The sequence below is a fragment of the Dendrobates tinctorius genome, unplaced genomic scaffold (assembly GCF_039654945.1).
Source record: "Dendrobates tinctorius isolate UK_male_01 unplaced genomic scaffold, ASM3965494v1 ptg000091l, whole genome shotgun sequence".
Lineage (NCBI taxonomy): Eukaryota > Metazoa > Chordata > Amphibia > Anura > Dendrobatidae > Dendrobates > Dendrobates tinctorius.
This window is the reverse complement of record NW_027361759.1, coordinates 14,377,176-14,390,168: the sequence shown is the minus strand read 5'-3', so window position 1 is coordinate 14,390,168 and position 12,993 is coordinate 14,377,176. Positions and strand designations below refer to the sequence as shown.

The 12,993-nt window shown below is 38.6% G+C and overlaps 1 protein-coding gene across 1 annotated transcript in view; it reads right to left on the bottom strand.

Annotated features, from left to right (window-relative positions):
* Positions 1-12,993, bottom strand: part of MYH15 (myosin heavy chain 15) — a 61,477-nt gene that overhangs the window by 36,079 nt on the left and 12,405 nt on the right. Inside the window, exons 5-13 of the mRNA XM_073586251.1 lie at positions 12,742-12,769; positions 11,200-11,296; positions 9,273-9,293; positions 8,651-8,743; positions 7,192-7,255; positions 4,556-4,654; positions 3,543-3,646; positions 3,298-3,436; positions 271-389 (exon numbers count right to left, since the gene is read on the bottom strand). Coding sequence (XP_073442352.1) covers positions 271-389; positions 3,298-3,436; positions 3,543-3,646; positions 4,556-4,654; positions 7,192-7,255; positions 8,651-8,743; positions 9,273-9,293; positions 11,200-11,296; positions 12,742-12,769 — 764 coding nt within the window. The remainder of the gene's footprint in view (positions 1-270; positions 390-3,297; positions 3,437-3,542; positions 3,647-4,555; positions 4,655-7,191; positions 7,256-8,650; positions 8,744-9,272; positions 9,294-11,199; positions 11,297-12,741; positions 12,770-12,993) is intronic.

Genomic DNA, 12,993 nt, shown 5'->3' with positions numbered 1-12,993 from the left:
CCAGGGATGGTGAGTAAGCCACAGCTGGAGGACATGGGTTTCCAAAACCAGAAAACCCTATTAACTGATTGCGCAGCCAGCAATAGACAGAGCAGGACACAGGCTACAGAAGGGAAACGGTGTGTAATTTTTAATGAAGCCCAATTACAAAATTGATTTTTTGTGTGCAAAATACATGTATTTATGTAAAATGTATGGTATATCTTGTATGCATAATCAGGGTACAAAGTATAGATCATGCATGTTTACCACTTAGTTTGGTGGTCTTACCTGTTCTACAGTTTGTCCTTTGGTCACATACTCATTCCCCACTTTGACTCTGGGATGCAGTAGCCCCTTCACCAAATCAGAGGAACTGATGCCCATCAAATAAGCAGCCTTATCTGTATCTAGTACAAATGAAAGACACCCGCACATTGTTACAATATCATTATGAACCTGACCAAAGATGTCGCTGCTTGTTTCCAAAGTAAGACATGGTCCAAATCACAGCCTGTTTACAATTAATCAAGCTCATTTACGGCTCCATAGTTACATAGTAACTATTACAAAATATGAGCCAGATGACCACATACAAATGTAATCCTGTTCATACATGGACAAAATATATACAAAAAAGCATAATTCTGGAAGTGTACCTTTAAAGTAACTTTTTTGGGGATAAGATGTCATGCGTGCATACATGGGAATAATACTATTTTTGGCCATTGTATGCATTTTTGAGACACAGGGATCTATGTATCAGCTTACAGTAGTCTATATGTTTTTGGCAAGTTCAGTAGTTTTTGACATGTATATTTGCCCATTGGCTCACATAGTCACTGAATTCAGAATAAGAATATTAATATGCTAATATTTTAAGCAATATAAAATGCTTCAATTTTAGCAACTATTGTGTAGTAACTTAACGTCACATCAACAGAGCGACAGTTTGTATTCCTGTTGACAGGGCGGGACTACTGGTGTCATACTGATTGACAGTCAGCTCTCTGCTGCCTTATTGAGGGAAGCTGGCTATCAATCAACATGTCAACAGGAAGAGAAACTGTTCTGATGACTGGGAGCAGCTGAATCTCTGGCAGGAGTGGTCAATGACCAGCACCGGGTACAAAAGATGGGTTAGTGAATGGAGGAGCTGTCTGCAGACTGCAATGGTACAAATAATAAATTTAGAAGGATTTGGAGTGGATGGATTTTGTTTCAGGACTCACCTGATTTCCATAATTTGTTCCGCTGAATGTTTCAGTTACATAGGAATTTGCACATTAATATATACATGTTTTTAAGGACTGCTTTATCCATTTTTCCTTTTTCCCCCCTCTTCCCTTGTCTTTCTTTCCCGCTTTATCCATTTTTCCTTTTTCCCCCCTCTTCCCTTGTCTTTCTTTCCCGCTTTTTTTACCCTATGTCTGTCCTCTGCATAATATAGAGGATACTTCCTCTCTTGAATACCTTGCTGGCGTTCGCCATATGGCTACTGTTATTGTCTACCATGGTATGTTTGATTTACTGATAGATGGTTGTATTCTCATTTTTGAATGCTAGATATTTTCTATGATTCTATATATTATCTGTTTACATATAATATATTCTTTGTTTGTAAAATGCTCAATAAAATAGATTGAACATAAAAGATGGGTTAGTTGCCTCTGTTATCAACTCCATGCTTTTAAAGAAATTGAGCTTTATGCAGGAAATGCTATAAAGTAAAACACAAACAAAAATGCAATGCTAGTTAAATCCCCTTGCACTATGGTTGTGCCCTCTGTTTTTTTTTCTAGATGCAATGATGTGCCATACTAGGATGTGGCTGTTTCAGAAAGTCACCAGCCTATGTACATCCGAGAAAAATACTCTGATTATGCGAATCACACTCTGATTAGTCTCTGATTAGAGTGGGATCTATTTTTCTTGGATGTGGAGAATTTAAAATTAAAGTTTCTCCATCTTCTTCATTCAGTCAGTCTACGTCATCCGAGTGCTGTCCGATGTTTTTCACGCACCCATTTTCATGAATTGGCGAGCGCCAACTGATGTTTGGAGGCTAATCATGTATGCTGCAAAGCTTTTCCTCAGACCACTCAGTTTGAAGAAAAAAACGTACTCGTGCACCGCTTCGTTGAATCATTGGTTCAATTCAATGTTTTGGCAGATTACACTTGGACTGAAACTACAGTCATTGGCACAAGTCTTAAGGGAAGGTTCATTGGGATTTCCATTGGACTCCTGTTTTCTGGGGATTACAAAACACAGCGGAGAGCATTGTATGTGTGTGAACCATTTCTTAGCAGTCACTTAATATTTATATTGTTATCGCTGCTGAAGTTATTGGTTTCTTAAAGAAATCACATTGGTGTATGTGACCACATCACTCCTTGAAAATAAAGACTGATGGGGAACAATGCAGCATCGACCCTGCATTCACAGGGAATTTCACCGTTGAGTAATGGTAATGTTCTTTATTTTATAATATTTTCCTACAGTCAGTTCTGTTTTTAGTGTTTGTCTTGAAAAAGGCCATTTATGGCCGAAATGTTGTCATGTTTGTAATTTAACAATTAAGTTGTAATAAAGGACATTTTCTTCAGATATATCTGGTGACTTGGAAAACCATTTCTGTCACAGTTGAGTAACAGTAGTGTTCTTTATAACATTTCCAGCAGCAAGTTGTCATTTCTTCCACTCTTGGCCAATTGTTTTAACTAAGCAATGTGCCATGACATTTCTATAGGCCAGAAGAGATTTTTCTTTTGCATGTTCTCAGTTCCTTTATTTCCTATGTATACTGGAAATCAACTATTAAAGGCCATCCTTAAAAAACAAAAAAAAAAAAACAATTTTTTTTTACTGCTATTTTGATTATTCATTTCAGTGAGTATGGTACATATGTATAGTTAAAGTGCCTCTCAGTGATCAGCAATTCAGATCGGTATTAACTCGCTGTTTTGGAATTAACACGTTAACCATACTTCTTGTGAATACACTGAAATTATTAGCAAAAAATTGCAGTAAAATAGTTGTTTAGGGGCTCTTCAGAGCCTTGTCATGAAGGGAGCAGTGCCTCTGCTTCATTCATTGTCTATAGGACTACTAGAAAAAGCCAAGTACATCACTCTCTTTCCGGCAGCCCCAATAACAGTGATTGGAAGGTATGTTGAGCACGTGCACATCTGGTCCACTTAAGACACTTCTGTGGATTACTGGGGTCACAGCTGTTGGACCTCCAGTGATCAGCATGTAAATTCCATGAACAGGATTTTTTGGGAATAAACCATTGATGTTCCCCTGTGATCTTACTTTCAGTGCCATCAGCCTCTGCTTGTTCTTCCCTTTGTTTCTGTTTAAATTTCATATTTCCAAAATGCATTATGGCTCCTGTCAGTTTGTAGGCTCCATACTTCTCTTCCGGAATAAACCCCAATATATCAAACGCTTGCTGTGGAAATATATACACAAAGATCAGGCGGCATTTCAAGACTCATTTCCGATATTTTCTAACTCAATTTGTGCAAACTTCTAGAATTTGGACAGTCAATACTTACATCAGTTGCAACTAATTCTTCACAATCATCTAAGTTGTCCACTGTAACAACCCCTTGTGAGCTAAAGTGGAAATCGTAAGGGTTTGTGCTCACTAACAGCATGTCTACAACACATAAACAGTAGAAAGCTCTAGCATTAAAATACAAGTGGACAGAGGTCTCTCCATTAGATATGAGTGGATCGACCCCTGGACGATTGAGTTTGAGTCGAATTCTCTGAAATTCACAGTTCTACACAAATTTGAATACTTTGCAATTTAATTTGCAAAGAAAAGAAATCTCTGGCCGCCATTTAAGTGGACCATTCAAGGCCGGAGAAAAAACCCTCACAGCTCGCCTCTCCAGCAGCCCCACTGCTTGCGGCCAATGTTCTTTCTACTGTCGCAGGTCGCATTTCCGAGCTTTTCAGTATAGATCAGGATCAGGCTTTGGGGGTCACTTCACGTCATAGGTTTGTAAGTTTGTAATGTCACGACGTGCGCTGCAACCTTGTGAAGTGCAATGACTGGACCAGAATTTCGGGCCCATAGTGAAGAGGGCGGAGATGTAGCACATGAAGGCAGAAAAAAGCAAGGAGCAGGGCAGCCGGAGAGGTGAAGTATTTTTTTTATTTTTACATTTATTACACTCTGGAGCCTGGACATACCCCAGAACATAATAAAGAACATTCAATTTTCAATTAATTCAAATCCCAAACCATCAGCTCATCAATTCTCACCATAGGATGAAGTCTGTGGCAATTCCGCAGCAAATCAAATCTGCTGAACAACTTACATTGTAACAAGTGTAATTTGCATTGATTTTGCAAAAATTTTGCAAATCTGCCAGTTGTGCAGGAGAAAAATTTGTCTCAGTGCAAAAAAATGTATTATTCTTCTGTGAATTTAAAGCTGATATTATGTATGATTTGCTAATTCTTTACACTTCCAATAAACAATCTCGCTGTAGTCATATGTTATGATTTAACTATGGTGGTCTGTTGTGCTGTTATGTGGTTAGAAATCGCATCTCACCTAGTAGCTCACTCATTTTCCCACTGGTTATCTGATAAAAGATGTGATAGCTTCGTTCTCCTGGCTGTTGGAAAATGACTCTGGATTTTTCCAGTAGATCTGAAAATATATTTGGTTAAATTTAACAATTTATCTTGCCATAAATATATGAACAAAATGCAGAAATCACATCAGATGGTGCAAATCTGTTTATTATTTATAATAATAATAAATTTTATTTCTATAGCGCTGACATATTCCGCAGCACTTTACATTTCAGAAGCGATTTGTACAGACAATAGACATTACAGCATAACAATAATCACATAGATTATAACAAATACCAAGAGGAATGAGGGCCCTGCTCGGAAGCTTACAGTCTATGAGGAAAGAGGTAGACACGAAAGGTGGGTGGTAACAGTTGCCCTGATTGTATGGACCAGCCATAATGTTAAGTGTGTAACAGTACAGACACAGAGGGCTAATGGATGCATAAAGCATGTGGGAACTTGATGCGGGGAACCTGGTTATGGTAAAACTTTTGGCTGTGCCAGACAGGGATAGATTAGGTTAATGTGTTGAGGCAATAGGCCAGTCTGAATAAATGCGTTTTCAGGTCACGCTTAAAATTGTGGGGATTGGGGACTAATCGTATTGACCTGAGAAGTGCATTCCAAAAAATTGGCGCAGCACGTGTAAAGTCTTGGAGACGGGAGTGGGAGGTTCTGATTATTGAGGATGCTAACCTCAGGTCATCAGCAGAATGGAGGGCGCGGGTAGGGTGGTAAACTGAAACAAGGGAGGAGATGTAGGGTGGTGCTGAGCCATGGAGGGCTTTGTGGGTGAGGGTAATAAGTTTATACTGAATTCTGGAGTGGATGAGTAGCCAGTGTAATGACTGGCACAAGGTAGAGGCATCTATGGATTCATATTTAGGCCATGTTCACATGCAACGTTATTGCAGCCTTTTTTAATGCAAATTAAAAGCTGCATTTTCCAATACCATCAAAAAGTTATGAGATTTCAGAAATCTCTTACACTTGCTTGTTTTTTTTTCTCCCTGAATTTCAGGACTGCAGCGTTTTTTAATCTGTAGTGTGTCAATTTTTTCAGCATTTTTGTTGTTTGTTTCATCCATAGAAAGTAATGACAAAGTGAAAAAAAGATACAAAAAAAGCAACTAACGTTTTTGAAGTGATTTTGATGAATAAAACTAACTTTATTAACCCTTTAACGCCACATGATGGATCTATCCATCTTGGAGCAGGTCAGGGACTTTTGAGTTGGCTGAGAAGCAGAGGGAGACATCTGCCTCTAAAGCCGGGATCACACATGCGAGAAACACGGCCAAATTTCTCACATGTGTGATCCCGGCCTAACAGTGGTGATCAGCATCCCCGCTGATCATTGCTTTTATCCTCTTACTTTAAGCGCTGCCATCCGACCTAGGCGTTGGTTCAGGCGGCCATAGACTTCCCTGTGACGGGATGGCAGGGACCCGATGGGTTGCTATGACTGTTGGGGGGCCAGTTGAATGCTCCCTTCTCCCATGCCTGTCATGTGATCTCTTCTATGACATCCAACCTGTGGCTGTGCGCCATTGAAGATGGTGATTTTACTATATAAAGCAGTGCTGTAGTATTGCTGTATGTAGTAGAAGCGATCAGATGATCACAGATTCAAGTTCCCAAATGGGACTAACAAATAGAGTAAAATGTAAGGAAAAAAGTTTAAAAAAAACCCCAAAAATATACAAAAATCACCCCGTTTTTCTGCAGTTAACAATAAAGATAGGTGAAGCATAAAAATACACATATTTGGTATCAACGTGTTCAGAAAAGTCTGATCTATGAAAATATAAAACTATTTAACCAGATCTGTAAAAACTGTAATGAGTAAAAAAAAAATGCTAGAATTGTGGTTTTGGTTGTTGCAGCTCCACAAAAAAATGCATATAGATGTGATCAAAGTATTGTATCCATAAATTATAGTATCAATAAAAACATTAAAAAAATGAGACCTAACATAGCTCCATCGACCAAAGAATAAAAATGTTACGGGGTTTGGAAAATGACAACTAGTCCCCAAAAAAAACCCAAAACCTCACATGGCTTTGTCAGCCAAAAATAAATAAAAAAGTTATGAATCTTGGAAGATGGGTAGTGAAAAATAAAAGTACAAACAAGTTCTGTTTTGGTTTGGAAAAATTACATGTATTATGGCATAATGGAGACATTACTGTATCTTGAAGAACAGTTACAGTTTATATGCTTTTTTTTTTCCTTTTTTAATATTTAGTTTTCCAGACATTATGATAAACGTCATGGCACCGATTCATCATGGTGTTTGTGCCAGAAAACTGGAGTAAAGAATTTGAAGAGTTGCAAAAATGTTCTGATATTTTGCATTTTCACTTAAGTTACTGCAGTTTTGCCAAAATGGTCAGAATTGGGGAGGAGCCGGGACTGGGCGTGGCAACGTCTCCTGGCAATGTGTTTATTTTAGTATGATGCATTTTTTTAAGAATTTAGCAAAAGTGCATTTTTTAATGGGGAAGGGAGAATTCAGGTTTGTAGGTTTTTAGTACAAAAACAAGAAGCACATGATAGCAGGGCACAATAGTGCACAGACTGACCCTGAAGGCATTGTAAACTTACAAATTTCAATATCAGCAGAAGATAACTTGCCAGTTGTACCAAAATGGATTCGGATGAATTTACCCTGAAAAAGAGTTTAATTAAATGTTTACACTTTTCTTTTTATTAATAAGCAATAGAATGGTAATTTACTAAAAGTGTTTCTCCTGTTTGTTTGACTGTTCTAATTTTTTCTCATCATCCCCCGTAATCTAATTGTATTTGACCATATGACAGAAACTGTGTCGAGATAACTTCACCATGTTAAAAAATTGTCTCGACCAAGAATTTCTGTTAGATTGGAAATATATGGCAATTAGGCAACTATGGGTAGAAGAACAGATTTATCTGATAATTTCTGTTTGATGTCTTATACTTGAAAAAAAAACCCAATAACAAACACATTTACAACCTAGACAGTAAAATATTCTTCCTTCACAGTTATCTTGGGGGTGTTACACACAAGGGGAAAGAGTTAATGCAAGCAGATAAGGGAAATATATAGTTTCCTTTGCTGCCACAGCCCGTATTTATGAGTCCAAAAAATTCCAAACCTCATAGAAAAAATGTCATAAAACAATAGGAGTGGTTCTTCTGTATTGTTGTGGACATGTAGAAAATGGAGTCTGTCGTATTTATCGACTTATGGAGGTTTACGTTGAAATAAAGCACCATTCCAGTGTAGTGGTGCTACTAATGTAAGTTTCCTTACCCTAGTATTATGCTTACCAGCCGCTGTCTTCAGCTCTTCCCAGCGTCACTCTGGTACTGCGCCGCCAGCTTGTGACCGCAATTTCTGACTGACCAAAAGTCAGAGGTAACCATGACAAGCTCTCAATGTAAGCCTGAAGGCCTCATTTTGGTTCACATAAACTTACATTGAGCTGTGACTTCCGATTGCTCAGCAAACACTGGAACGATCCGGCAGGTCACAGACTGCTCGAGACTGATCGGAGCAGCACTGATAACAAAGGAAGACAGCGGCTGGTGAGTATGAGACTAGGGTCAGGGATCTTACATTAGTGGCACCACTCCAACCCTGCAATAAAAAAATACTGGAGTGGTGCTCTAAATGTAGCCAATCTGATCACATAGGCTCTAAGCATCCAGAGAGTTGTGGCTGTTTTACATAACAATAAGGTAGGAATCTGACCTTTGGTTTCAACTGTTGCCAATGTTATGATATCTCAGAAACATGTCCTTTGAAATTACCCCCTTTTTTATCAAAGGTTTTCCAAAATGCAGGCCATCTGTCAATCTCAGTTGTAGGTTGGGAAACTGGAATGAGCCTCCGCCAGGGTTGCATGTTTTGGGATTAATGCAATTAAATTACACTGCTTGCAAGACATACTGCCTAGATATAAGGTAGTATTTCAGACCAGACAGGTCTAGATATAACAATTATAATAGCAAACAGATTTACAGTGTATCTTTTAGAATTTTCTAGGAAAGTTTTAACAAAAAAAAAAGAGAAACTTACAAAACGAGAAGAGTTGTCATTTCTCAGAGTCTTGGCATTCCCAAAGGCTTCTAGGGCAGGGTTTGCCTGGATAATTTGATCTTCCAGTGTTCCCTATTAGACAACAATTCACATAGAATTACTATACATATTTGTTGTGTTGATTATATGAGCACATTTTTTTTCCATGTATTTCTCTTGAATATGTGAATGATAGAAATGTCATATTTATACAATGCCTACTTGTCATTATCTGTAGTTGTAAAGTATACCTTATAGAGAGACACTGGTCAAGTTTGTGCCAAAATTCTGGTGGAAATTACACCTTCATTTTTAAATAAATCAATTTAAGCAACAAAGTTTTTACTGATTGGGGACAAAATAACAGTTGTGTGTGCACCGCTAGGTACTTTTCAAAAGGGGCTGTGAAATTGTATACAAAACACATATTATTCAAGCAACGCCAGATTTAATTAACTGGTTAAAAAGTAGCTCTAAAGTACGTGGTTGTATATGTAAAGTCTGTCACTTTCAGAAATCTTAATCTGTCAGCATCAGTTAGTTTTGTGTGTATGTATATGTAAAGTTTGTAGTTGTTAAAATTCAAATCTGTTAGTGTTTGAAGTCAAGTTTTTCTACTTACCCCGGTCTTTGTTGCTGGTTGCTGTAATCAAAAAGTCAAAGATTTTGGTTAGTTCAATTCAAATCAATACTTCATAATGTGTCTGATCATATGTCTGTAACACATGCACACTTCTACTGTATACTGAATTATATCAAGTTAGAAGGGTTGTACGGGCATCTAATATCGATGGCCTTTCTATAGGATTAGTTCTAAATATCAGATTGGTGGTGGTCCAAGAAATTCAAGCTGTCCTGCAGGCTCAGGGTGCATCAGTGTCAGCGCGAACTATCTGTTGACATTTGAATGAAATGAAACACTATGGCATGAAACCCAAGAGGAACCCTCTACTGACACAGAGGCATAAAAAAACTAGACTGGAATTTGTCAAAATGTACAAGAGTATGCCAAAACCATTCAGGGAAAGCGTCTTGTGGACAGAACAGACCAGGATAGAGCTTTTTGATAAAGCACATCATTCTACTGTTTACTGAAAATGGAATGAGGTCTACAAAGAAAAGAACACAGTACCTACAGTCAAATATGGTGGAAGTTCAAAAATGTTTTGGGGTTGTTTTGCTGCCTCTGGCACTGGGTGCCTTGACTGCAAGGCATCATGAAATCTGAAGATTACCAACAGATTTTAGGTCGTATTGTAGTGCCCAGGGTCATAGGTCTTCAAGCAAGACAATCACCCCAAACACACTTTAAGAAGCACCCAGAAATAGATGGAAACAAAGAGCTGGAGAGTGCTGATGTGGTCAGCAATGAGTCCAGAGATTTAAATGCCATTGAACACCTGTGGAGAGATCTTAAAATTGTTGTTGTGGGGAGACACCTTTCAAATATGAGAAACCTGAAGCAGTCAGCAAAAAAAAAAGTCCAAAATTTCAGTTGAGGGTTGCACGAAACTTGTTGATGGCTATAGGAAGTGATTGATTACAGTTATTTATTTCAAAGAGTGTGCAACTAAATATTAAGTTGAGGGTGCCAACAATTTTGTCCAGACCATTTTGGGGATTTCGTGTGAAATTATGTCCAGTTTGCTGTTTCTGTTTCTTTTTTTTTGTGTTGTTCCAATACACATAAAATAAACATGTGTATAGCAAAACGTGTCAATGCAATACATTTCTGGGAGAAATACTTCAATTTCTGAAACAATTTCAAGAGTGCCAACACTTTTGGCCATTACTGTATTTCTGGGGATACGTCATCAATACTAGGTGCCCAGACAACCTATTTAAGCTTCAAATAAATATAGGCAGTCCTATAACGGACATAGCATTTGTATCATACCCATTCCTGCAAATAGACTAACCAAAATAAAAGGCAAGTTTTGTGCCAAATACATATACCATATATACACATACTTCCTAGCGTTTATACACAGACCATATCGCAGAGCCAAGTTGTGGAAATCTATCGTACAGCACCCATATCCTGGTCTGGACCCATCTTGCACCTCCATTTTCCTCTGATATAGATATACAAAGGTTCCCTGTAAGAATCTGTGACAAAAACATTTTTGCCACATTCTAACTCGTGTGATATTATGGAAGCAATGCATCTAAGATAAGGATATAGTGCCTCATGAAATCACCATACGATGGCACATAGAGTAGAACAAATCTGTAAGGATTAAGTGCCATCTCACAGGGTCCGTGCACATCGTTTTACGGCTTTTACTGTGTTCAATTGTAGTGCTTTCTAATCAAAATTGATAAAATAATTAACCCCAGAGAAAATGTCCTCTTGATTTTTTTTTAATAATATGACAATTTTACGTGATATTTGAACATGTGTTAAATACAAGGATGATAACCACAACGTGCAACAGTCAAACAGTAAAGGCAGGGGGAACATTCTCCATTAAAAATCAACCACTTGCAGTATTATATAAACTGACGATTAGCAGACATGAAATAACAATAGCTAAACCAACACTTACATTCTTTTTACCAGAAACGTCACCAATTGCAGCTACTGTGGCAAAGTACTGAATCACACGTTTCGTGTTGACAGTCTTGCCAGCACCGGATTCTCCACTAAAATACAAGTGAGAATGAAATAGTAATTACAATAGCATAAATACTTGCAGAGAACGCAAAGACAGTGCTATGATTATGTGGGATGGTTTGGTTTTATACCCACAATAGATTATTATTAATTAGTTAAATGGGTGATAATTAGATAGATACATAGATTGACATGGTTAAATGGGCTAATAAAGTCCACACTTTTTGCTTATTAATGGAGTGTTGACTAGTGATGAGCGAGTATACTAGTTGCTCGGGACCATGAGGATGGTCTGAGTGCCCGACGTCCACAGATGGGGGTTGTGCTCACAGCCCAACACCGTGCAGGATGCTTGGCATTTGCCACAGAACATCAGGATTGGCAAATTCGCCACTGGCGCCCTGTGCTCTTCACAGATGAAAGCAGGTTCACACTAAGCACATGTGACAGAGTCTGGAGACACTGTGGAGAGCAATCTGCCTGCAACATCCTTCAGTATGAACGGTTTGGCAGTGGGTCAGTAATGGTGTGGGGTGGCATTTCTTTGGAGTGCCGCACGGTGTTGGGCTGTGAGCACAACCCCCATCTTTGAACGTCGGGCACTCAGACCATCATGGAGTTGGTTTCTATCCGATTGTGCAGACACATGCACATTTGTAGCCTGCTGGAGGTCATTTTGCAGGGCTCTGGCAGTGCTCCTCCTGTTCCTCCTTGCAAAAAGGCTGAGGTAGTGGTCCTGCTGCTGGGTTGTTGCCCTCCTACGGCCCCCTCCACATCTCCTGGGGTACTGGTCTGTCTCCTGGTAGTGCCTCCAGCCTCTGGACACTACGCTGACAGACACAGCAAACCTTCTTGCCACAGCTCGCATTGATGTGCCATCCTGGATGAACTGCACTACCTGAGGCACATCAGCCAGAAAGCATTGGTATTGAGATGTGGTCTGTGGTCCCCACCTGCAGAACCACTCCTTTATTGAGTGTGTCTTCATAATTGCAATAATTTCCATCTGTTGTCGATTCCATTTGCGCAACAGCATGTGAAATTGATTGTCAATCAATGTTGCTTCCTAAGTGGACAGTTTGATTTCACAGAAGTTTGATCTACTTGGAGTTATATTCTGTTGTTTAAGTGTTCCCTTTATTTTTTGAGCAGTGTACTAGTAATCTTAATAAATCCCCTGCGTGCATGTTAAAATAAAAAAATGTTCCCGGACTCGGCATTCTTGAGTATTCATTGCACATGATCAAATTTAAAAATCAAGACAGATCGGTCGGAACATGAAAAATTGCAAGTGTACTGCGTGTGAGTGGGTTTGTTTAAAAAATAAGAAGCTCCATTATTAGAAGGGTCAGAAGGAGCTTGTATTACTGTGGCTCCTTATTGCATATAAGGTATGGAGTGCTGGCTGGGAAAGTCCAGGGTTTCTTCGATTGACAATAGACAGATAATCTACATATACATTCAGCTTACTTACGTGATCAGCATTGACTGGTTTTCCCGATCTAAGAGACAAAAGATGCTAATAATTACATACATTATGTGCTATTGACTTTTTTACTGCATAGGTTTTATATATCAACTTATTCACAACACATGGATATAACATCATTGCAAATTTATGTTTTAGCATGGCTTTTCACAAGAGAATAAACTGCCTACATCGATATCTGAAGAGTAGTCAAATACCTTGAAATTCTAAAATTGGGAATATTCTATTGTATGGGTG